Raw genomic sequence first — 24,356 nt, 5'->3', positions numbered from 1 at the left:
ACACTGAAGTTCATATTTGATATCTAGATACAGCACTTCCTCCATCTTCATAGCTTCTTAACTCTGAAACCTAATTATGATGATTAATAATGTATAAATAATTTCATATTTAATTTGTATCACACTAACAGAAATACCTAACTAATGTGATTGTTGCAGAACCCCAACCTGCTTCTCACACTTCTTATGTATCAGACGTCCCATATATTCCCACCTCAAGTACCAAAACCTCTGGATTTCTTCATAGTAGCTTCTATAATTGTTATTTTTTTCTAAACAAAAATATCTACACTAAATTCAGAATTTGTAGACATCATAATATAAGATGAGTTTTATAGAAAAAAAACCTACAAGGAATCGTTAAGCCAGGTGAGCTATTAGATACATAGCATACCTATTTGTTAGCCAGCTGCCCTTGCCAGTTTGCCTAGATAAGCAACCATATAAAGTCTAAGCTTGACTGTAATTGCATTTGAGAAGACTATGATGACTGTCTTTAAAGTGTAAACATCTCACCTAACATCTCATTTGTGCTTCCATGAAAATTTTTGATGGCACAAATGGTGAGCTAATAGACGCTGCTACCCTTTGTCCCACCACAGCTGAGGAAAATCAGTGGCACAACAAAAGCACTCTGGTGCTTTATTGCAGCAGACAGTTCTGTGGCAAGAGAGTATGAGCAGCCTGAACTCAAGCTCCCAGAGCAGCTGCCCAGCTTTCCCTGCTTAAAGAATGGCACCCCAGGCAATCTTGGAGTGCTGCTCCATAAGCAGGGAAGGTGGGGTTCCCCACTTACCCAGACCCATCTCCAGAAATCCCAGGAGTAGATCTGGATAAGTGGAGAAATCCATGTTGCAGAGGGAGGGAATCCCCTGCAAGAGAGCTCTCATGGGAGTTCCCCACTCCTCACTTGTAGACATGAGCTGCATGTCGAAGGAATCCTTCTGCAGGGGATTTTCCTAGTGTAGGTCTACAAGCACAGAGATGGGAAACTCCTAAGTATGGCATGGGGAGCAAACCTGAAGGGGGGACCCCCCATGGGAGTTTTCCCCACTCCAGGCTTGCAGATGTGCCCCAGGGAAATCCCCTGCAGAGAGATTTCCCCACTCCCAAACATGGGAGTGTGTCTGCAAGCAGATGCCACTTGCAGATGCACCCCAAGTCAGGGTTCAGGATGCAGTGATGCCAGCAGGCATCTGTGGAGCACAATAACCTGTGCCACTGCTTGTTGCAGCACAGCTGATTGCATTCCACAGAAGACATCTGTTTCCAGGCAAAAGACCTGGCCATGGTTCTGAAGGTACCATCTCAATATAACTGTTGCTTTGGAACCAGGTCTCAGCTATTGGGAAGAAGGAGTAGTCCATTAATGCAATTCATATCTATAAGGTATACAAATCTATACAATGGTACAACCACTACCACCACTCCTCTATACTAAATGTTCTCCATACCCTAACATGTGTTAGATGTGTTAGATGTTTGTTCCTAGCATTATTTTCAAGGAAGAAAAGAATGCAGTCATTCCATGATTTAAATAAACGTTATGTGGTAGTGCTAAATAGCACTGGTCGCATTGATCTATCCTCAGGTTAGGGACCCTGGGGGAATAATTTGTGTTTCCATCATGCTTCCCTTTGTTTTTCTTGGGTTAGAGTCTATCATGAGGGCTCTATGTTTACAAGCTAAAAAAATATAAGCGTTTGATGTGTGTTGTTTTTAATTGCAATGTAGCATATCATTTAGAGAGAGAGAAGAGATTTATAAATAATAAATGTACCCCCATTAAATGTAATACTAGGTTTTCCACAGCATCTATTTTACCTACAGTCTTTTTTCAGTGTATTTTTTCACTTTGTATCCCAAATCATCAGTAGGAGAAATGCAGATGAGTTGTTGTTTAGCAAAAGGTGTTTTAATATATTTCATAGCTAACCCAGTGAATGGCAAACAAATATATTGAGAGTTTGGTTTTCTTGGAGTACATCAGTAAAAGCTGATTAGAAGTGACCCACATTACATTTCAGAGTGTTCAGAGCACTACATCTCTTCTGTGTTCTTTTTTGAAGGAGGAGACCGATATTTTAGCATGTATTGTTTGTACAGACTTATAACCAGATCCATTTACTGGGACTGAAAAGTTACAAAACAATTAACTATAACACTTCCAGTTCATGGGATTTCCTGAGTGGTCATAAAGAGCATCCATATATAATATTTTAATGTTTTCAGTCATGTCTGAGATGCATTTAAATCCTTCTACCACTGATCTCTTTGTACTATCCCTTTTTTTGTAGCATGTTTTCACCTGCCCGTACCTTTGTAGCGTAAAAATAAAATATAAAACTAACCATGTTATCCATGGAGTGCCAGTCCTGCAGTTTCTTCTTATTCAAAGTCCCAGTGATTTTGGCTGCATCTTTTTGAGCTACAGCTTATTACTGTAGGCTGGTTAGAAAGTACAATGTCACCCAAAAAGTGAGCTTTTCTAAAAACTTGATTTATAAAAATAAGATTTATATTTATTTTTATGAATCTTGGACATTTGTGCATGATTTAGCATTCCACCTTGAAGGTTGGGTAGACTTTACAAGATTTTTGAGGTATAGACATGCATTTTTAGAAGTCATCTCACTGTGGGAAATTAAAAATGGAGATAATTATAGAAAATTCCAGTGGAAAAGAAAAGGCATTATGGAAAAAGCAATAAAAGCACAAAAATATTAAAGTAAAAATCACTTCACAGTAGCCTGTATGATTCAATTGTAGATCAATATTGTGTAGTTAATGCATTAGCAGTAGAGCATTAATTTGCAATTACCGCAGGTGATCTGATCATCTGTGTTCTGTCCATTGACATAAATGACCTTTTGTTGAAAGAGATTCTGCAGTCATTATTTCTAGCAGATGTAACAAAAAAGAGACAGAACAAAGGGGTTACTTTCTGCTGTGTGCTATTTTCATGGTAGAGTCTCTTCAATTTATACATTGGTGTGGAATATTTTAGTAACTCTTTAATATTTAGTTGTTAACTTGAAAATAATATTTGTCCTTTCAAACATGTTATGCAATGGTGAAATCTATAGACCACTGTCAGACCTATGTCTGCCTCTCCGGGCTGGATTTCTACAATGCCCTCTGATAAGAAGTATTTTTGAAATGCACCCAGAATGCTGCTGCTGCCAGTGCCCACCTCTGGAGAATTAGGAAGTGGCGTAGCTACCCCAAGAAAATCTACCTACACCTCCTCCTTAAATCCACAAAGTCCTGATCTAGTGGTACCGTACTAGAGAGAAACAGTGGTCCAGGCTGTGACTGGTAGTATTACATTCAGATCCCCAGTTCTTTTCTAACTTCAGGGAGGAAGTAAACCCTATGCCTAGCCATACCTAGTGCCAGCTTGGCAGCACTCTTCAGCTCATTGAAGCCAAGGCTACACCCACTTCCACATCTTGTTTGGCAGTGCCTCAGTGATCTGCATCAGAAAATGTTCATCAGCCCCAAGATGATTCCCTCCTCAGACTGTCATTTATATGGTCAGCCTACAGTTTGGAGTAACTGGGCCCCTGCCCCCTTCGCCCTTCCTTTAAGTGAGTCAGAGCTCTGTGAACATATCACTTCCCTGTACTCTGCACTAGCTAGTCCTATCAACTTCAAGGTGCATATTTGATGTAAAAAAGGTGAAGGGTCTGAATCCTCAGAGCTGTCTCAATGACACCGAGGGACAGCAGGGCATTGTGGACACTGGCTTCTAAGACAAGGTGCAGAATTTTAAGGAGAGGGCTAAGCTCCTAGAGACTCTCTACCTCTGGTAACTCTTCAGAGCTAAAGCATGTTGGGCACCCATATGCAGTTTGATATTCTTTTTTTCCGGTAAGCTTTTTACTAAAGCATTTAACTGGGGGATTTTTACAACAGCAAGATGGCCCTTTGTGTAGAAAAATGCAAGCTTTTTCACAAGAAAATAGTGGGTTTTGACTTATAAGGGTGACATTGTTTTAATTGTGTGAATGTAAAAACTTAAGCTACCGTTCCGTGCTGTGTATAATGCATTATGTACAAATAAGTACAACTGGAACATTGTTGGATAACGTAATTATGGAACTTCCAGAAAAGAGGCCACCATTTCATAAACATTTAAATTAGATTTAGTCATTTCCTACTGTTTAGATTTTACTGTTTTCCCAACTCCTGATTATCCAAAACCAGCATGTAGAAAATGTACAGCATAACCATTTGCTCCATACTCCCCAATCTGAGCACTTTCTAGTATTCATCAGGGTCCCTGAAGCAATTTTCCAACATTTTAGATAGCAGGGGAACTGAAGAATAGCAAGCTGGCCCCCACTCTACTTGATTCGTATTCTTTTGGGGCCCAAACTAGTGCCAGCTCCACTCAGTGAGAAGACTTATGAATTTAAGTGGCATTTGAAATTGGATTGAGCCCTACATTCTGGTCCCCAAAAAACCAGATTGAAATGAAGGGAGTGGTACAGTGGTGAAACAGGCCATGGGTTTCCATATACCAGGTTAAATTAGTACTGGTGAAACCTAAAAAAACCAGTTTTTGCCTTGTAATAAACTAAACATATCTGATATGAAAAGAAGGTTTGTACTTCCTTGCATCTAACCTCCGCTCTCTGCAATGGGGATGAGAACACTGGATAGCTAGCTACAGCTCCTAAGACACTAGTATCAGACCAGGAAAAAAAAAAGCTTTGCCCTGCCTGTCAGTATAATTTCTTTCAGTGGTGCAATTCAAGACTATGGGTAAGCAGCAGATAATGAAGCTGGCATGCCAACAGGGAATTTCCTTCCACCAAAGGAATTCTCCACTGACCCCTTTGTACTACCTAGCTGCACAAAACGGGTGTTGTGTAATTTGCCCAAAGTATGAAAAAAAAACATAAACATTTGCTTTTGGCAAAAACTTTTCTCAAAACCCAGAAATAAAGTGGAAGGACTGGATTCTTCTCTCACAACTTACATTGACTTAAATATATTTCCACTATATGGCATGATACTGAACGGGTACAAGTACGAAGAGATTCAGACCACTTTCCCCAGGGAATTTAAGAAAACAAAGTACAAGTTAATGCATAACTATAATGTACATCATGCTACTTTTACATGTGGAGCCTTCTGTTAGTAGAATGCATTGTTATGCTTTTAAATAGAGAATAGAATTTTTTTTATTAGATTTGATGCAAAATGAATAGCTGTCTCACAGTACATTGAAAACCCCATATCAAAGATTGGAAACTTTCTCTTCTACTGCTGCCATCTCTATTAATCATTTGTATGAGCAGGTTGCTCCTCTAATTCAGTTAAGATTTTAACGATCTGAAATTTTTGAACTTGTATTCCTGAAAGTAAGTCTGTGGCAGGTTAGCGAGTCTGCTTCTTTGCAGGCAGGCTTTGCAGGGGGAAGGGAGGGAGGGAGGGGGAAGGTTCCTTAGCTGGTCCATTAAATGCTAAGTCAGTATTTAAATGGCCTGGTGAGTCTGCTGCCTCACAGGCTGGATTTGCCCCTGGGAGCTCCCTTCAGCCATCCCTTTGAATGTAAACACAGCCCTTGCACCCACAAACAGACAAGCTTATAAGCAAACCTAAAATTGTAGCCCTTTTGCTCTGGCCCCATGACCTGGCCTCAGGGGTGGCAACATGGGTGACCACTCCGAGTGTTGTGGTCAGGGGAGTTCCACACACACACCCACACATGTGTGTGAGCAGCCCATGCTCAAATCAGTACTCTCCTCCCACCTCAAGCAGGAGAAATGGTGCTCAGCCAAGCCTATCCTGCCACCTCCGGCCACTAATTCAGGAGGAGCTGGGCTGGGCAATGTGGGGGGGCAGCACCATGCAGCTCTGCCTCCCTGCTGGATTGTGCCCCACACCTCTGCCCACCTGCCTCTGCCTGCAGCAGTGCTGCTGACTTGGGAACGTTCTGGGGGGGATGCCAGTGGGTGGTTGGGGAGGAGCAAAATACAAGTTCACCCATAGCTCCATTTTCCCTAAGGCCAGTTCCGCTGGCCCCTTTCTGGCAGTGAGCTTCTCTGGATTCTAGTCCACCTCCGGCTTGTGGACCACTCCTTCCCCCTAGGTCTCTCTCTCCCTCTTTTCTCTCTGGGGTTTTCAATTGTCAGAGGCTACTCCCTGACTAGCTAGGTGCCTGCAGCTGGAATTCTACCACAGGCTGTTGGCTTACCACTTGAAGACCAGTTATAAAACATACGTTTTTCCTGGGAAAGCCAGAAATCTTTGACTAGAAAGCTGAGAAGTTTCTTGGATGTGCCACCAATCAGAGAAAACAAAGTATGCATTTAATGCATTTTCCTTGTTTTTCATGGTTCTTCCATTAATGGTACGTGGGTGATAAGTCATAAGCAGCAAAAGAAAGGAAGAAAGAAGAATGAATGTGTGATACGAAGAAGCATGATGCCTGAGTCCTATATTGGACCTATGTGGGACCAGTACACATGCCTTCCTGCTCAGGGAGGAATTTCTAGTGCAGTGATGCTCAACCCATGGGACAGATATGGCTCATGGAACCATGTTGTCCAGCCCATAGGACTTCCCGCAGGTCTAGAAATTTGGTAGCAGGGGAGCAGTGGCAATTAACACTGCCACCACTCCCCCACTGTCAAATTTCCAAGCCCTTTGGGCCATATACATGATCCTTCATTGTAGGGCTGGTGGCAAGGGTGTGATCTGGTATGGGGCCCAATACAGCATGCAAAGCCAGCCCCACACGTTGGATCAAGGCCCAACTGAAATGGCTCAGCATGTTGGATTGCAACCAAACTGGGCCAGCCCCATACACTGGATTGTGTCCAAGGCTTAGATCTGACCTGTGGACCAACCCCTGACCACTCACCTGGCCCACAGGACCAGAAGTTTGGGCACTGCTCTCTAGTGCTAATCAGAGTTTAACTAAATGACTGGCTGACAGCTATACAAATTTCCATAGTGGCAATGAAACTTTTTCTGCCAAGAGAGGAACAAATTAGCTTAGAAAACAAGTCTTGATACCTTTTTGTACTAGTTTCCTTGTTGCATTATAAAGTGCCTTATACAGCATGATCTACCTTATGAGAGAGATCCTTTTATCCAAGTAACTAGCATGGAGGAAACAAACAGATTATACAGAATTTTTGAAGTTGAAAAACACTTTTCTCAACATTGAAGTTATGCCACTGTTTGTCTTTATGATATATGTTATTTAGTCAAAAAGAAAGCAATTACTTAGGAAATGTGAAGGTAGGTTTTTATCATAGGCCTGAAGATTCAGAGGGTATAAATACATATACACTTGGAGCCCTTTCAAAAGGGAAAAGTTTCAAAAGGATAGCACCAGCTGTTATGTTCTAATTGTTATGTATGAATGAGCCGAGAACTATACAAACCCTGCAGAACTGCTCCAACTTCAACACTGCTTCATCCAGGGTTAAAGTTGGAAGTTTTTGCTACATTTTGTATTGTTTACAGCTCATTCACACATAGCAATTAGAACTTAACAGCTGCTGCCCTTCTTTTGAAATGGCTCCATATGTATGTCCACACCCCAGGGGTCCAGCTGATTTTATTCATGTGAATCACATTCCTTAGTGGACATAGCTAACTGGTTTACAAATTCTTAAGCCAAGGTGAGAGAGGATGAAAGCAATTTCAGCTGAAATAAAATAAAATAGTACTGCATGGACAGGTTGAACAAGGATGAAGGGTTAATAACTGCAGGACTAAATTAAGGGCTCCAAGATGGAAAAAATAATTTTCTGGTTGGTTTAGATAGACTTTCAACTTTAAAAAAAAAAGCTAGTCACAGGTACCTTCTTCAGTGGAAGGTACTTGACCTTCTTCAATGGAAGGTACTTGTTAGAGTTTGTTGATTAAACCCTTTTCCATTAATGAATGCCATTTCATCTAAATATAGCCAGGTTCAAGTCCTGGCTCCATCTGATTTTTAGTAATTTGCATGACAAAATCTGGGTATCAGGCAGAACTGAAATTTGAACATGGATCTCTTCATTAATACAAGACTTTTGTCCTCTCAGAGTGTTAAGTTGTACAGCCAAAGAAAGTCAAGAACAGAGGCTAGAAAGTCTAGTCTCAGAAAATATTGAGAATTTGAAATGTATTAACATTCCAAATCAGAGGCAAAAATCAAAATCATAAAAACATTTGTGAACTGGCAAATTTGAAGAAAAAAGTTACCAGTATGTTGTTTCAATCAAGATTTCTTGTTTATAATTTCAGAACATTTCATTTAAGTATCAGCGCTTTATTTTTGTACTTTTCTTTATATAATTAGCTTAAACTTAAACAGTTTTATCAAAAGATTTTTTTTTCTCTAAAATCTGAAACACTTGGACATTTTGACAGTTTTGAAACCCTCTTTTTAAATCTTTTTTCAAAACAAGATTTTTCCTAAAAATTACCCAAATACCAAAGCAGCCTCAGTTTAGATAAATCAGCATTTAAAAACAAAACAAGAATAAAATCCAAAAATTTTGTCCAGCTCCAGTCAAGAAAATATGTAAATTCCTTGTTTGTTTTCCAGCATTATTTTTTGTTTCCTTGCAATAAGACTGTTTTTTTCCATATGTCAGCATTTGATAAAATACTTTTAAAAGCTTTTTCTGTATGATCCTGCTCTGTTAGGATTTTTTTTTTAACAACAAGCTGCCAGGTATAGGAAGCCTTTTAAATAGGAGAGCTATCTTTGGAAGATAAGGAAAGGCAGTTCAAAAAAAAAAGTAGTAGTAGTCGGGCATCTGTAACTGCATGGTACCATTGGCAATGCTACTCAACAACTAGGCCAACTGGAGGAATTCATTTCCCCCCACAGTATCTTCCTGCTGGTTGGTGCAGGATAGAATAGATGGCATTTATAAATGAAGTGAAATATAAAGGAATATTCAATACATATGTGATAAATTTAAAGACAGGTGTAGAAACTACAGATTTGCTCGGCCTGTTTACACAATGGCTAAATACAGACAGTCAAAAAGCCTGAGGCTGAATCATTTTAATTTTTGCAGATTTGTCTAAGCTGCATAGACTGCACCAATAAGCAAGTGAATAGACATTCAGTTTTTATTTGGGAAATGCAGCCACATGTCTGCATGTCTCAGGCCAGAAGTCAGGGGGTGCTAGAGCACATGTCCCTGCTTGGTGGGAGCAGACAGCTTGGGCCAAGGCTAGCTTGCCTACCCTGCAATGGGGGTTTGGGGAGGAGGTTCACAGCATCCTGGGATGCTTGGGGACTGTGCGTTAACTTAAAACTGGAGGAGATCTGGGACAGAAGTTCAGCAAACTGATTTAACCTAAATTAGTTGTGTGATACTGTATCCATCCAGGTTTCTCTTAAACTGGTTTTGGCCATTTTGAAAGCAGTTTATATGCACTGAATCCCTGTTGTGTTCCAGATTTGATCTGATTTGCAATCACTTATGCTGGTTTATGTGTAATTTCTGTCCCTAGGCAGTGGGTTTTAGCTTGTCTGCCTTCATATATCTTCATCAGGTTATGGAGATCCCATAATACAGTAATACAGGTTGTTGTGGGTGACTGAATATGGAATTATTTTTCATGAGTCTTCATCCATGTACCTAAGGAAAAAAAGGCTTGTATGCCCAAGCATACAAATACATGAGCCCTCTGTCACTGATGGTTAAGTTCCTGTGAATGAAAAGAGTGAGAAAAGCTGCATACAGGTGAGATTACTCCAGGTACATTATGAATCCTCATTTGCTTTTGTGGTAACTTGTGCCTACATGTGTGCCGTAAGTCAGGAGTATCAAAGTAAGAGACCATAAGGAGTCTCATGAGCCAGCTCTGAACCTACATCTGGTGGTGGGATGAGCAACAGGAGCTGTACAAGGGCTAATATACCCATTGCTTGCTCTCCAGCCATCAAGACAGTGGAGCTCCATACCCTGGATTTCAGTGGTGGGCCCCACCACAGTTCACCCCATCCCCAAATTCCCAGCCTCTACTGGAGCCCCAAAGGCCAGGTGAAATGGCTCTGCAAGCCATATTTTTGACATGTCTGTTCTAACTACATCAACAGAGTGCCTGTCTTCCCACTTGTATGAATAGAGTCCGAGGATTTTTAAAAAAATTTTGAAAAAAAAGGGACATAGAATAAACTCAGGAAAACTAGCAGTTAATAAATCTACCATATTAAGTAAAACTAACATCCTGCAAGGTTCCTTGCCAATAGTTTTAACCCCACTCCTCTCCTCTTAGTTAATGAGTCAATGTACTCTTCTCCCCTCCATCTTGTCTTGAATTCTCTGATGCAGAAGCCTCCAGCTTGTAATGTTAGTTGGCATGACCTCTGACCCCCAAGCAGATTTGTTGCTTTCTCTTGTCTCTTTGCTAACCAATAGGGATAATAGTGTTACCTCTGAAGCCTAGTATTCCCTTAACCAGCATGTCACATACTGAAATGTAAATGAGGTCTGATCTATTCAGTTCTTTCCCTTTGCTCACTAGCTAGTTTTGACAAAAAACTCCATCCCCTCTTGAGTGATCAGATAGCTGCAGACTACTCTTCTTCCTTACCCCATCAAGAGCAGCAATACCCTACCCTTTAGACTTCAAGGCCAGGGCTTAAATCAGTAAAGCAGAACAAGGGTAGTGGTTGTAGTCGTGTTGGTCTAAAGACACAGCCATAAAATAATACTAGTTTTTATAAAAATGGAGGTACTGTAGCTAGGCAGATTGCCAGCGGTGAAGCAGTTTGTGGATAAAAAGATTGATGGGTATATATTTGTATAACAAATGCAAATCACAAAGCTTTACAGTTCTACCATATTAGTTTCCATTTGTTATAGCTGTGCAACATCAAAGCAGTGATGTCCCTGTATTTAGTGATAATGTAACAGACTACTAAAAGAAATCAAAGCGAGAGTTTCTTCTTTTGGGTAGATGTGATATCTTTTATTAGACCAAAAAATACTTGGAAATTTGTTCTTTGTAAGCTTTCGGGCACAAACACCCTTCTTCAGGCATAAAGAGAGTCTCTCCATCTATTCCGGAAGAAGGGTGTTTGTACCTGAAAGCTTGCAAAGAACAATTTTTCCAAGTATTTAGTTGGTCTAATAAAAGCAGAACAGGTCTTTTTTAGTTGCGAATTAGGACATTTCATATAGACTAAACTTTGAGCTCTACAGATTGCTTCCTGAGGTCCTAAATGGACTTTGCACAAACACTTGTGTATACATGTTGAAATGCAAGATTCTAGAAAGGCTTACCAACCCTCTTCCAACCCAGTCCTGCATCTTAATCTTGCTTCCCAAGCCTTATTAAACAGCATTCCATTTGCTAATCTAACTCTCTAGCATCATTTAAGCAGCTAATATGAATAAATCAAATTATTCCATCTGTATTTTACCCATGTTCAAGACATTTTTTCTTAGTCGTGTATTTGTCCTTTAGAACAGAGTTTGTCAAACTGTTTCAGAATGTGAACTCACTGTCTCATAGCCCACCACCCATCACTCTCTAAATCATGCAGCATCCCTCAGGCAACTATATAACAATTGCATCTATGCAAAAGTAATTTTAGATAGGTATTTAATATATTTTTAGATGTTCCTATTTAATTTATACCTAGAAATAAGTGGGAGTCAGCATAGATTGACCACCCAGGTCTCTACAGACCCACCAGCAAGAGCTGCAGAAATCATCATTGGCCTAAAGACAATAGTTGGAGAAAATCTGATTAAAAGGGATTTCGTGTGCTTCCACTCTTCCTGCACCTACCAGTGATATTCTTCAATATTACTGGGAGTTGCTGAAGTAATCAAGTGATGCTGAATGTGCTTGTTTTGACTGTTTATGCCTTCTATGCATTTCTACTTCATTGTAGGAGCTGCAAAATGAAGTGCTTTATCTTCATGTACATCAAGTGGACAATAGTTTTACTATATAGCCCAGGATGTTCTTTGTAGAGTCAAGGCTTCTGTAGTACTTAGAATATATATTTTAAACTCAAATGTAAGAAATTCACTAAGCTAAAATCATACTTTTGTCCACCATGATTGAATTAATTTTCTTAAGGATGTCAAGTTACATGTATAGGTAAAAAGGCTTTGATAGGTTCCTTCGTGACGTACCTTGAATTCTTTTATGTAGTTCACCTTTTCTTCAATATAGTCTAAATCAATAGAATCTAGTCAAAAGAAAAAAAAAGTGACCTTAAGTGGACATTGAAAAACAGCCTAAAATTGTTCATAAATACCTATATACAGAAAGCTAGACATATGGATTTAACACTTCTCGAATGAATTTATAATAAAAATAATGAAAAATAGTTTTAGAACTAGATACAGATTATAATACAAATGAAAATAAATTAAGTAATTCCTATGCTTACCTTTTGGAAATATCAATGAGGAACACTTCAAAGCAAACTCAGCCAAATTAAAAGTAAAACTTTATCCACTGTAGAAGCTTTAATGGTATCTGAGAAGAGTTGTTCTTGTTTATCCTATTGCGATAGTAAGAACATTAGAAAGTATTAAGTCAAAGATTGATTTCCTAATAGGATGGCATTTTGAGACTTAATTTACTTAGAAATCTTGTGCAGTTTAGTAGAAAAGCTGAAATAAGTCTCCTACTTTTGGAGGAAGCAAGATGGCATTCTGCTAAATGTTAGAATTTTATTACTTGAAGTTTAAAAGAAAGCAAGAAAGCAAGCAGCCGGAGAGACCTAAGACTATAAAAGCATTTGAGATCTCAGAAGGAGTTTAAATCAATGCACTGCCACAGTTACAGCACAGATGAAAGAGCCTGCTGTCTCAATTGCCAGGAAACTACTTAGAAACTCTCACTTTGATTTCTTTTAGTAGTCCGTTACATTACCACTAAATGCAATATATAGGGACATCATTGCTTTGATGTTGTACAGCTACAACAAATGGAAACTAATATGAACAGTAAAGCTTTGTGATTTGCGTTTGTATATACAAATATATACCCATCAATCTTATTTGCAGACTGTTTCACCGTTACCAGTCTGCCTAGCTACTGTACCTCTATTTTTATAAAAACTAGTATTATTTTATGCCTATATTTAAAAGAGAGAAACACGTTCTGAATGGGAGAAAAACTAAAAATTACCCTAAAATTTACTACTAAACCATAAATGCTATGAATTCAGTAATAATGCAAAGTAACAATAGTGATTTAAGGCAGGTTAAATAGGCGCACTCATACTTTACAAGACTGAACTTGATACAGTCAGGAACATTGCCTTGCTGATGCCAAACAGAGGCATTTTTTGTTTTTACAGCTTCAATCTCACTAAGACTATTTACCCCTCTTGAAAAATGAAAATGCAGTAGAACACGGAGGACAAGTTCTCTGCCCTTCGTCAGACTCCTGTGCTGCTCCACTCATGTAAACGGTCTACAGACTGGCTGCAGCCCCCTCACTGGGAATAGTTTCATGAAGGTTCCAGCTGGTGCAGAAACTGCATGTTTGTTTCCTACATCACCAACAGCTCCTCCCAACACCCTGAGTATAAAAGGCAAAGTGTAAAGTTGGAGGAGTGTGAAACTAGAGTCCACTGCTGCTGATGTCACATTAGCTTCTTCTCTTGACCTTGCTGAGGCTACTTCTTACAATTTAGAGTCTATGGTGGTGGAAAAGGCAAGGAAAAAGGTGAACAAGTTAGGGACAGGCCATAAATGTACATTTGCCAAGCCAAGCCTGTAATAATGCTTTTCTAAATAATCCCCTTTTCTTCCATATCTTCCAAGCTGGTGATCACAGGCATTGAGTGTCTTCAAAGTGGAGTGGCTCAGCTTGTGAACTGCTGGGGAGTCAGTGTCTGGGTATCTGACCCAATATGGAAGCTTAGTGGTCCTGTTCAGGTCCCCTTTGATCTGCTATGTCTCTAGGCAGGCCCTTACAGCTTTCTATGCATAGACCATAACAAATCAGGAGACAGTGCTGTGTCAGGATCTCCACCAATGCTCTCAAAAGCAGTAAGGTTTCACAAATTCCTGAAGTTCTCCTTGGACAAAACTCATAACTGAACCCAGTGGGAGATTTGTCATAGTAAAGAGTTCAGGAATTGGCCCTACTGTGGTTTATAATAATTATAAAAGCCCAGCAGGCTATTGGAAAAGTTTTATTATTATTGATATAGTAATACATGCCATTGATATTCATAGCATTTTTAAAAATATGAAATGTGAATGAAAAGGTTTCAAATAGACATGAGTTTTTAAAAACAAACATGTATGAAGCTATAAAAAGGATGCTGCTGACAAATTTATTCTAGCTGAAATGCTGAGGACTGTAATGTTTCCAGGTCCCTTTGCCAAGGCCATATTGAGGATTCCTACCTGTTTATCCATATATTTAATTATTTTAATACTATACATAATTAGGAATGCAAGTTGCTTTCATTCTTGCAAATTCACAGGGCAATGATACTTATAGCTTTATCCAGTGATGTATTCCATATGCTTATTCTTCTATGAAATATTTGGGAGTGCATTTCATTTAGTAGCATCTATGTACACATTCTGCATCTCAGGATCATTTACTTAGGAAAGTATTTATAGGTAATACTGGACATGTCTATATGAGATGCTACTGTGCAGTAGTTACTGCCCATTCATTTAGTACTTGTGTAAGCAAGTAACCGGAGTTACTGCACAGTAGCACTGGCAAACGTCTTTTAAGTAATGCTACTGCACAGTAGCCTAGTAATACCATGCAGTAGCATATTAACACTGTCCATCCTGTGATGTGCTGCTGTGCAATATTATTTGACTCTGCACAGTCAGCTTCTCATTAGATGCTCCCACTGAGTACTCAGAGGTGTGTGTCTTCATACGATTCTAGCATGCTCTCATAGGCTGCATCCATGCGAGCGTAGATGTTTGGTTCCCCGGGGAAAACAGTAGCAGGACATCTTGTGCCACCACTAGTTGTCCCCAGGGAACACCTGTGCCACATGCTCTTTGGCATGTGGCAGGTTACCCCAGGTGGGGTAGTGGAGACTGGGGCCAGCACTGGTCTGGTCCCAGCAGACTTACCTGAGGTCTTGGGGGCTTCCTGGGGCTGCAGCAGGGACAATCCTGCTGCACAGAGCCTGACCAGCAGCCGGAGTGTGGCTCTGGCCAGCCAGGCACTACCTGTACATGCACACCCCTCCCCCCCCGCATGGTTTTTTTTGACCCTTGGATATCCAGGGTCCCTTGCAGCATGCATATTCACTCCCTTGCAGCATGGAGAACAGATGAATGTGTGATATGTGATACTGCAGAAGTGTCTGTTGTGCCACATACTGCATAGCCATGCTTGTCTGGACACAGCTTAATTCTCATGTTGGGGTGTCAGTCTGCCTGCCTCCTTTTTAATGCAAGGAGGGCATATAAGAGTAGAACAAGAGCACTGATACAGGTAGGAGGAGAGGAAGTGGGGACTTGTGTTGCACAAAGGAAACGGTTGAGTCCCTGAAAGGAACATTGCTTGTGTTGCCTAAGCAGCTGCATAGTCTACCAGTAAAAAAAGGGTCAATGGTCTTGGTCTGGGCAGAAAAATAAGGTGACTAATGTTAATGTGGTTACCTTTTTAATCAGGAGAAAATGTAAATTTCTGTTAATTAGGGGTGTTTTTTGTCCAGGTGGATTAATTTGGGATTAAAAGCCTGGCCATAAAGTTAGAGATGAATCCCCAAATCCGGGGGCATTGTGGAGCTTTATATATGTATTGTAGATTGTTCATAGAGAAAACAGACTATACCCCATTTTACTAACATATAAGCTTGCATTTTAATTAAATGCTCCTGGTGGAAGCACATACCAGTTTTAATGTTAAAGGTTAATGCAGGCATGTATTCATATAATAGACCCTGTTAGATTATGTAACAGTGCAGCTATACTCTTGTTTAGGGGTTTGCTTTGGGATATTTAGTAAAGTGCAAATCCATAATTGTGGTCAATAATGGCTTTGTGGAAGAGAATGGAATATAGAACAGATTTTTTTCATTTTTGATTTCTTGCTATGCTGCTAACCACCCTACCAGCCAATGGCAAGTCATTGAACTGTAAGTGATGTTCTTTCTTATGTGTCTGCATATGGAAAGACAGTTTGTTAAGACATTTATGATGCATATATGATATAAAACAGGAGGTGATAGTAAATAGAAGATATGTATTTTCCCATCTATGATATTCTTGTAGCTTAGTTTTCTTCCCCTCTCTCCAGTCAAATAAAATACCACCAGATGAGCTGGCATTTTGGTATTTTATTTGTGACTCAGAACTGCAAGGAGCTGAATAAACTTCTGCTTCCAATGAAATCTGTGGGAAACATGGTTCAGCCCCATATAGAAGCATTTATATATACTGCTATACTGCTTTATAGATGGCGTTGTAACATAGAAATAAAAATATGACTATATAAAAGGTGTGTCCTAAGACAGGGGTTCTCCACTCCACCGCCCACAGGCCAGATCCAGATGTTGGTGCTATGTCATTTGGCCAATGGGGCTCTTCATGAATCCATGGGGAGCCTCATTGACCATGAACCTTCATGTAAGATTGGGTGTGTAGAGCAACACAGGGCCCATCCATCATAGTACATGAGGATAGGCGAAAGGTGTGTGGGATCTGATCGAGCCCACAGACTGACTCCTTGTCACTCAACTAGCTTGCAGGGCCAAAAGGTTGCGCATCATTATCCTAAGAGAATTTTGTTCTTATAATACTTTAGGACCAGCCAAAAACACTGTAGAATGAGTTATGTTTGCTATGTGTAGGTGTTTGATCTTCAGTTAAAAACCTCTTTTTATTCCAAGAAAGGCCCAATAACACAAGCACTTACTTCTGCACACAAGGAAGTCAGTAGTGCTACACTTGTCAGTAATTATCTGCAAAATTGGGCCCACTGTTCCTAAAGACTTGATTCAGCAGGGTGCTTAAACACTCAAGAATCAAGCACATATTTAAATCCTTTGCTAAATCTGGTCCTAAGTCTTGCTATCTCTCATGGCATTTTTCTTTCATGGAGTGACTTAATTTCTTGTAAAGGCCCTATTGTGCCTTCAGGTGCTCCAGTGGTTCCCACTAATAACAAGAGGAGGAATGCACCCCTGGAATTTGTCCCTTAGGATTCTTAGTATGATAGCATCCCTTATACATTTTTATTTTATTTTAGTTCAGAACACAGCACTGTAATATGCAAAATAATAAAAGCGTATTTATTTATAAGGTTATTACATGCATCCTCCAGTGTATCTCATGTGTATACATCTTGTCAAAATGTTTCAGGATTCCAACAACAGAATCTGAACCTGTTTTAAGTGGCATGACATGGCTTTTAACTGTGTTTTCTTATAGTTTTAATATTTTTTAAGAATAGCTAATAAAAGTGTTATACACACACGAAAAAAATAGAATCCCTTAATGAACAACGAGGTTTAAATAAAGCATCAGTTGAGTTTTACAGTTAAATAACCTGTGGAGGAAATTATTATAATGTTCTCTATAATTCCTCTGAAAAAGTCTCTAAGTCTATGGAAAGCATAACAGACCTAATTAATGCTCACACTGTTTCTCCAGAGAAACAGATTTTGTGTAATGTAAATGGGCTTCATAGGAAATGTTCTTGTGCATATTTTAGTTATTCCTTATTTCTTTTTCCTGCAAAGCTGTAGCGTACAGTATTTTACAGTGTAAATTGTACCTTTCATCTAAACTGTGTGACCATGAGCAAAATCTTGATATTTTTAGCTATATCTCTTTTTTAAAAACCTAATTATATCAATTATGATCTAGTGAATCCTACAGTTGAGTTTTAGATGCATGTGCTTATTTCTGTATTTTTTAAATGGATAACCAAAATATTGTATTGTTTCTTATATTAAAGTACATGCATTTGTCTTAGGTAGGAGTGCTACTGCATTTTGCTGTCTACATATTAATGAAAACTATATTGGTCACTGAAAATGATATAGCTTGGTGTCTATCCAGTAGTGCCTCTTTCTCCTGCTGCATAAATTTCAGCTGATTTTTATATTTCCTGGGCACGTCTACACAGACAATTAACTGTGCAGTAGTGTAGTTTACCGTGCAGTAAGCACGTGTGTCCACACATGCACATGCTTACTCTGCAGTAAATCTCACTAATCACGAGTAAATTTACTACCTGCAAACGCAAGTAGCAAATATACTCTCAATTAGTAATGGCGCAGTAGTGCTCATGTAGATGGCTGAGAGAAAATCTGCTCCCAGTCAGCCATCCACCAGGGCGTGGGAGATTGCTCCCTGCCCATGGAAGCTGCCTGCTGCTGGGGTGGGCTCTGCTACAGGAGCCCAGGTGGAGACTATGTCCCCCTGCTCCAGAAGTGGGGAGCTCCAACCCCCCACTCTGAGATGGCAATCTGGGAGCAAGGGGCTGCATGATCCTTATCTCCCAGGACCAGCTATGCAACTGCAGGGTTGGTGCTGGGAGACCCTTATCTCCTAGTGCCGACCCTTTGACCAGGGAGCTGGGTACCCACCCCCCCCAGCCCCTCCCACCCACACACAGCCCTCCCTTAGTCCCCCAAAGAAGCACAGCCCTCCCCAACAAGTACAGCCCTCCACCACACCCACAATCCTCCCTCCCCCACAGTCCCTACTAAGCCCCAGTAGCACCTGGCTCCTGATCCTTGCTGAGCTTCTGCTTGCCCTCTCATGCTATGTGGTATGTGCCCTGCATGCTGGGGCAGCAGAAGCACATAGAGACACTCTGGCCAGAAACCAGAGCATCTCTCTGGAGGACCAGGTTTCCAGTTACCTCAGAGCAAGGTGTGGAACAATGCCCTGCCCTACTTCCCCCCCCCCCCCCCCGGAGTATTTTTTTGATACCTGGAGATCCAGGTATCAGATTTTGAGCCCATGCTGCAAATATGCAGTACAAGGAACATTTTTTCATTTGCAGTGTGCCTCTTGGAACGTCTCAAACTGATTTGGGATGCTGCAAGAGGCACATGCACGTTCGTCTGGACATGCCCTATAAGTCCAGAAAGCAGAAGGCAAATAAAAGGAAACCAATTATTAGACACTTACGTTTCTGTTCCTTGTCACTGGCAAATAGTAGGGACCATAGGGCAGAGCAGGGTGCATTCTTTCAGTAGAAAGACTCTTTTAGCACCACTTTTAAGGGCTATTTAGTTTTATGAATCATAACTGGGATTTTCCCAGATTATTTTAATGCTCAGCATAGATCACTGTTGCTGACACCAGATAATACTTATTGCCATATTTGCTGTTTGGGGTAAATGTTTCATAGATGAGACTGAGTTACCCCTGCAGTACCCACTAATCCCCTTAATAGTGTTGCCCATTGGACAAATAGGTCACTGATGAGTGAGTCAGGGCTTGGGCCCTGAGCCCTGGAAGATTGCCCAGAGAACAGTTGGGGGGTGGGGGTAGGAGGTGGACACATGTCATCACCCAATTTGAGGTGGCCAGATGAATGTGGCCATGCAGTATGTGGCACTGCAAACACATCTGAAGTGCCACAAACCACACAGTCAGGTGTTCTCCATGCTGCAAGGGCACACTGACTGCGCTTGCAAGTTTGTTTGTTTTTCCTGTGGGGTATCCGGGGGTCAAAAAACCTGCCGAAAACAAAAATGGACCAGTGCGCTCATGGGCAGCGCACACTGCTGAAAAGCAGAGCCCGGTAGCCCAGAGCCATGCTGTGGCTGCCAGCCAGGCTCCGCCCAGCAGGATTGCTGCTGCTGCAACCCTGGGAGGACCCCAGGGAAAGCTGCTAGGGCCAGCCCAGTGCTCCCCTACCACCAGTGAGGTAACTTGCCATGCGCCAAAGGGCATGTGGCACAGGTGTTCCCCAGGGACAAGTAGCTGCAGTGCAAGGTGCGACTAATAATTGTCCCTGGGGAATCAAATGTCTGCACTCATCTGTACACAGCCCTAGAGCCTTGAAGTGGCTTGACAGCTACAACCTGGTCATTTAAAAAAAAGCAAAAAAGAACAAGTGCTGGTGGTAAGGATCTCCTTCTTCTGTATCTGTTTCTTCTCATCTTATATTAAGACCACGGGCTCTTCAAGGCAGAGGTCATCTCATTGTTACCTGTGTGGACAGTGCCTAATGCAATGAGGCACACTGCATGCAGGCATCATAGCAAAACAGATAATATCAAAAAAGAGTCCTGGGAAGCTGCAGCACGGTACACATAAATGTCCTCCCACACTGCAAAGTGTTCTGTTCCTGGTTAGCCTGAAATCTTTGTTTTAAAGTCATCTGCTATTTATTTGAGTGGATCTAACTGATTTGGAATGAGATTCCATGTTCCTAACATGGACCAGCAAACCACAGTCTCCCAGGAACCAAGTAACTAGATCTGAACATCAGGAAATACTGGCAGCAGTTGTTAAGTTCACATGCACTATAATATGTATTGCTGATTGCTGGTTGTATGTATTGTAGGTATGCAGTGCAATTCAGAATCAAGATTTCACTGTAATTGAAGACTACTGCACAGGATTGAGAGCCCTACTTTATCTGAAAAGCATTGAGGAACTTGAAGATTGGGATGGACAGAGCCCTGTAACCATGTGCCACCAAAAAGGAAAACCAGTACCCCAAATTGCTGATCTAATGGGAAAGGTATGCTGTTACAAAATAATTCCTATTTAATGAAATTAGTTTTTGGATGTATCTTACCACAGGTAGTCAGTATGTCTTCTAGACATTACCAAATATCAGCAGGCAGCTTGAAAAATACTATTGGTAATAACCTGACATCATGCAGATGACCATCTGCATGATGTCAGCACTTTGTTGACAGGTGCATGGCTTATGTTTTAAATATACAATGTACAAATGAAAAGTATTTGAAATAGGTACAGTTTGCATTCTTAATACTGGTTCTGAAGTAATGACACGTTTATACTGATGTATCTCACATTTCTTTTGTACACCAAAATAATTTCCACTGGAAACAAAATGAACAGACAAGGATCTATCCTGAGGCAATTTTATGAAGTACCTTGCAAATAAGTGGCAGGGCATAGATAAGACCCTGTCAAAAGGAGGGCAAGGCCACCTATTCTTTGATTTAACATAAGTCACGGTCCCCTTCCTAAAACATATGAGCATATTTTAACCCAGAGCTGTCCAATTTATTTGACCCTGTGGTGTAGATCTGGACTACAGGGCTTCATATAGGCTGGACAGCCCCACCTCCAGTGGCAGTTGCATATGTTGCTTGCTCCCTCTTTTCCCCTTAGTCACCAGTGACAACTGGAGACCTCAGATTCAGAGGTGAGCTATGGTGTTGAGCAGTAAGTACCCAGGGGTAAGTGTTCACCCCCTGGGTTCCAGAGCCCCAGCAGAAAGCCCCATGGGCTGCAGTTTAAGCTGTCATAAGCCATGTGCATCAGGCCACCACTTGAACGGCCCTCTTTTAACCATTCTAATTTCCTGCTATTGCAGGGTATTGGCCTGTGCCCTCATCTCTCCTGTTCTTGGCCAATGGCACTTAAGGAAATGTTGTAGGGCATTTTTTTTAAATTTATCTCACAACAGCAGTATGCCCTGTTGAGGACATCTCCTGCAAAGCTGAGAGCAGTCATTGGGGCAAGCCTGAAGCAGCTTCACTGGTGAACTTCTAGGTCTGGAGTGCATCAGTGGACTTGGATGGGTAGGGCATGAGTGGGGCATGGTCAGCCCTTTCTTCCCTAGGACCAGCCTTTGCAGCAGTATAGACAAGCCCTTTGTGACATGTGAGTTAACAATCTTGGGGACGCTTTTGGAAAAGGGATTGCTTGTGAATAACAGATCTGGAGATGATGTCCTGGGAAGGTCTTTCTAGTCCTTTGTTCCTATGGCAGAGCAGGGACTTGAATCTTGGTCACCTTGTTTGTCTGTCTCCTGTGCTGTTCTACCTGTTTCCACCCTTTATCTCTGCTATAGTAGCCCCCCAGTTGCCACAGTACTCCCAAGGAATTTTGCTGTACTTGGGAAGGAGATGGGTTTGGCCAGCCCAAAGGCTGCTCTTCCCTGGACCACAGCATCTGCAAATCTATGCTCAGAACCAGCGAGGCATAACTGGCTGTCAAGCAGCACCCTCCTTCCTACCGCACCAAGCAGAATCCCTGCACAGCAGCGAGAGCGTTCCTTTGTTTCTGGTTACTAGAGGGGATCACTTTGAAGAGTGGTTTCAGTTATACATCATGCCTATTGATTATCCTTCTAAAAATCTAATATAACACTGTTGAAAGTGTTGTAAAAAGTAAAGAATTACAAAAGAATAGGATTTGGAGTGTCAAATGCCTCCAAATCTCTGCTTATCATTGCTGATGACTGGAGTTCTTTTCAGCAGGAGATAAGAGATTTTTTTGGTCTCTGTGGAGCTCAGAAAATTATAACATTACCTTTCTATTGAAAAGACAATCCTGTTCCTAAAGCTCTGAGTAACACTGCATTTAAAAAAAAATTCTAACCAGCTTACTTTTCAGTTATATACTTTATCTGATTAAACTTTGGACTAAAAGGTTTTGTCTTAACTTTCTTTCCCTATCACCTATTTTCAGAGAAATATACACTGCATTTACATTTTGTATAATACAGCGATTTTTAACTATTCTTCTGTAAAACAACATTCAGTATTCTTTGTATTACCTCTGTATTATACTAAATAGACAGCCATTGTCAGAAGACATTTCTCATGTCCTTCTGAATGAGGGAAAAAATTATAATTCTTAGTCTTTTCAGCTTGTCACTACATCAATAATTAACTTTAAAAAGGTAGTATGAAAAGATGCTTTAAGGAAGCATTTAATAATTCAAAGGAATCTTAACTTGAAATGGGTCACATGAAAAAGGAATGAAAAACAAAGCCCTGTGTAATCTAGTTTGGCTGGCTCTGTTAGACATTTAAAAGGAACAAGAGATGCAGGATATAACTGATTTTGTATTTGATTGCCCTTAATACAGAATTATATCATTGGATCACTGCTACCAGATGACAAAATGTAAACTTTATCCAGGCTGAACCATTGAAAAGATAATTGTATATTTCAGCCTGAAGTTCAGGGTGACTGTACATCCAGTAATGAACAAATAAGGAGAAAAGGAAGAAAAATAATGCAGCATGGGTATACAGGAAATACTATGATAAATGACTCTACTAGAGGCAATCAAACATAAAGGCTGATATCATTAATATTTATAATATCATAATTAGCAAGACTGAGCCTAAGCAGTGTTATTAGTGTAACTAATTATGTTATCATAAACTAAGTTTGTAGTATTATAGGAATTGGTGTTCTTACCTTCATAAATTATTATCAATATTGGATTTCATGTACTGCACCTAGCAAAATTCTCTAACCACTATAGTTTCTCATATATTCAAATCCAAGGAGCTTCCTAGTTAACATGTTTTGTATTAAGAGACAGCATGTTCACCAGATTCTGCCTCTGAAACAAATCCTTCACTGCATCTATATATGAACTGTACCTGAGAAGGAGATGGTGACCAAAAGATATGTCCAGTACATTTTAAAAGCTATGGACAGATACCATGTTAGTAAAATGTGGATAGCCAAAATCCTACATTCTGTTCAGAACTCTATAAGAAAGCTGAACAGGAAACGTGGGCTTAGTATCCAAAATAATCAATGTCAGTGTGTCAGACTGATCATATAATATGGTTAAAAATGTAAGAATCTGATTCTTCTCCATTTAGGTAGTAAAAACCAATTCTGTTGATTTCAATGAGAGCAGAGTCTCTGCCCTCAAGTATGTGAGGTAGAGACTATCAAGAGATGACTTAGAAACAGGTAGAATTTGCAACAAACCAAGTTTCAGCTGAGTTTAGGATGTGTACCAGATGCTGCATAAAGCAGGACAGGTGGTGAATATTTTAGTCAGGATACATTTTATGAGTGGCAAAATTTTTCTTTCTTTTGTGCAGGTGCCAGCTGATTCTTGGCTAGGTAGGTTCACTTCAGTGCACTGTAACAGAGTACTTTTAAAAACGTTATCAACCTTATATATAATCATTCCTACTGTTTATCATTTTGTTTCCTGCATTGGGTTCAGGCTCACTTAAACAGAACTTCTTACTGGTAGATTCTTTTAGTGCTAGATTACCTGATTTAAAGAACAAGGCCAATATCTTTAAAAGATGTTCTTGATACTGAATTGAAGCTGCTTTGAGATGCAGCCCCTGGGGACACTGTTAAAAACTGTATGTTTCTCACTCCCAGAAGCTACATTTGTTACATTATTTCTACATTCCAAAGAATACAGAAAATACTGTGATAAACAGAAGTAAACATTTTAATAAAGTCTACCTTGAAGCGTTT

The 24,356-nt window shown here is 40.4% G+C and overlaps 1 protein-coding gene across 5 annotated transcripts in view; it reads left to right on the top strand.

The window, feature by feature from the left end:
• DPYD (dihydropyrimidine dehydrogenase) overlaps positions 1–24,356 on the top strand; it is a 685,692-nt gene that overhangs the window by 586,811 nt on the left and 74,525 nt on the right. For all 5 annotated transcript variants that reach the window (XM_090050053.1, XM_090050052.1, XM_090050055.1 and 2 more), the window contains one exon: positions 20,470–20,649. In XM_090050053.1, coding sequence (XP_089906179.1) covers positions 20,470–20,649 — 180 coding nt within the window. The remainder of the gene's footprint in view (positions 1–20,469; positions 20,650–24,356) is intronic.

Source organism: Crocodylus siamensis, chromosome 5 (assembly GCF_052110815.1).
Source record: "Crocodylus siamensis isolate JL-2025a chromosome 5, ASM5211081v1, whole genome shotgun sequence".
NCBI classification, from domain to species: domain Eukaryota; kingdom Metazoa; phylum Chordata; order Crocodylia; family Crocodylidae; genus Crocodylus; species Crocodylus siamensis.
The sequence above is the reverse complement of the archived record's forward strand: the minus strand, read 5'-3'. Positions and strand labels throughout refer to the sequence as shown.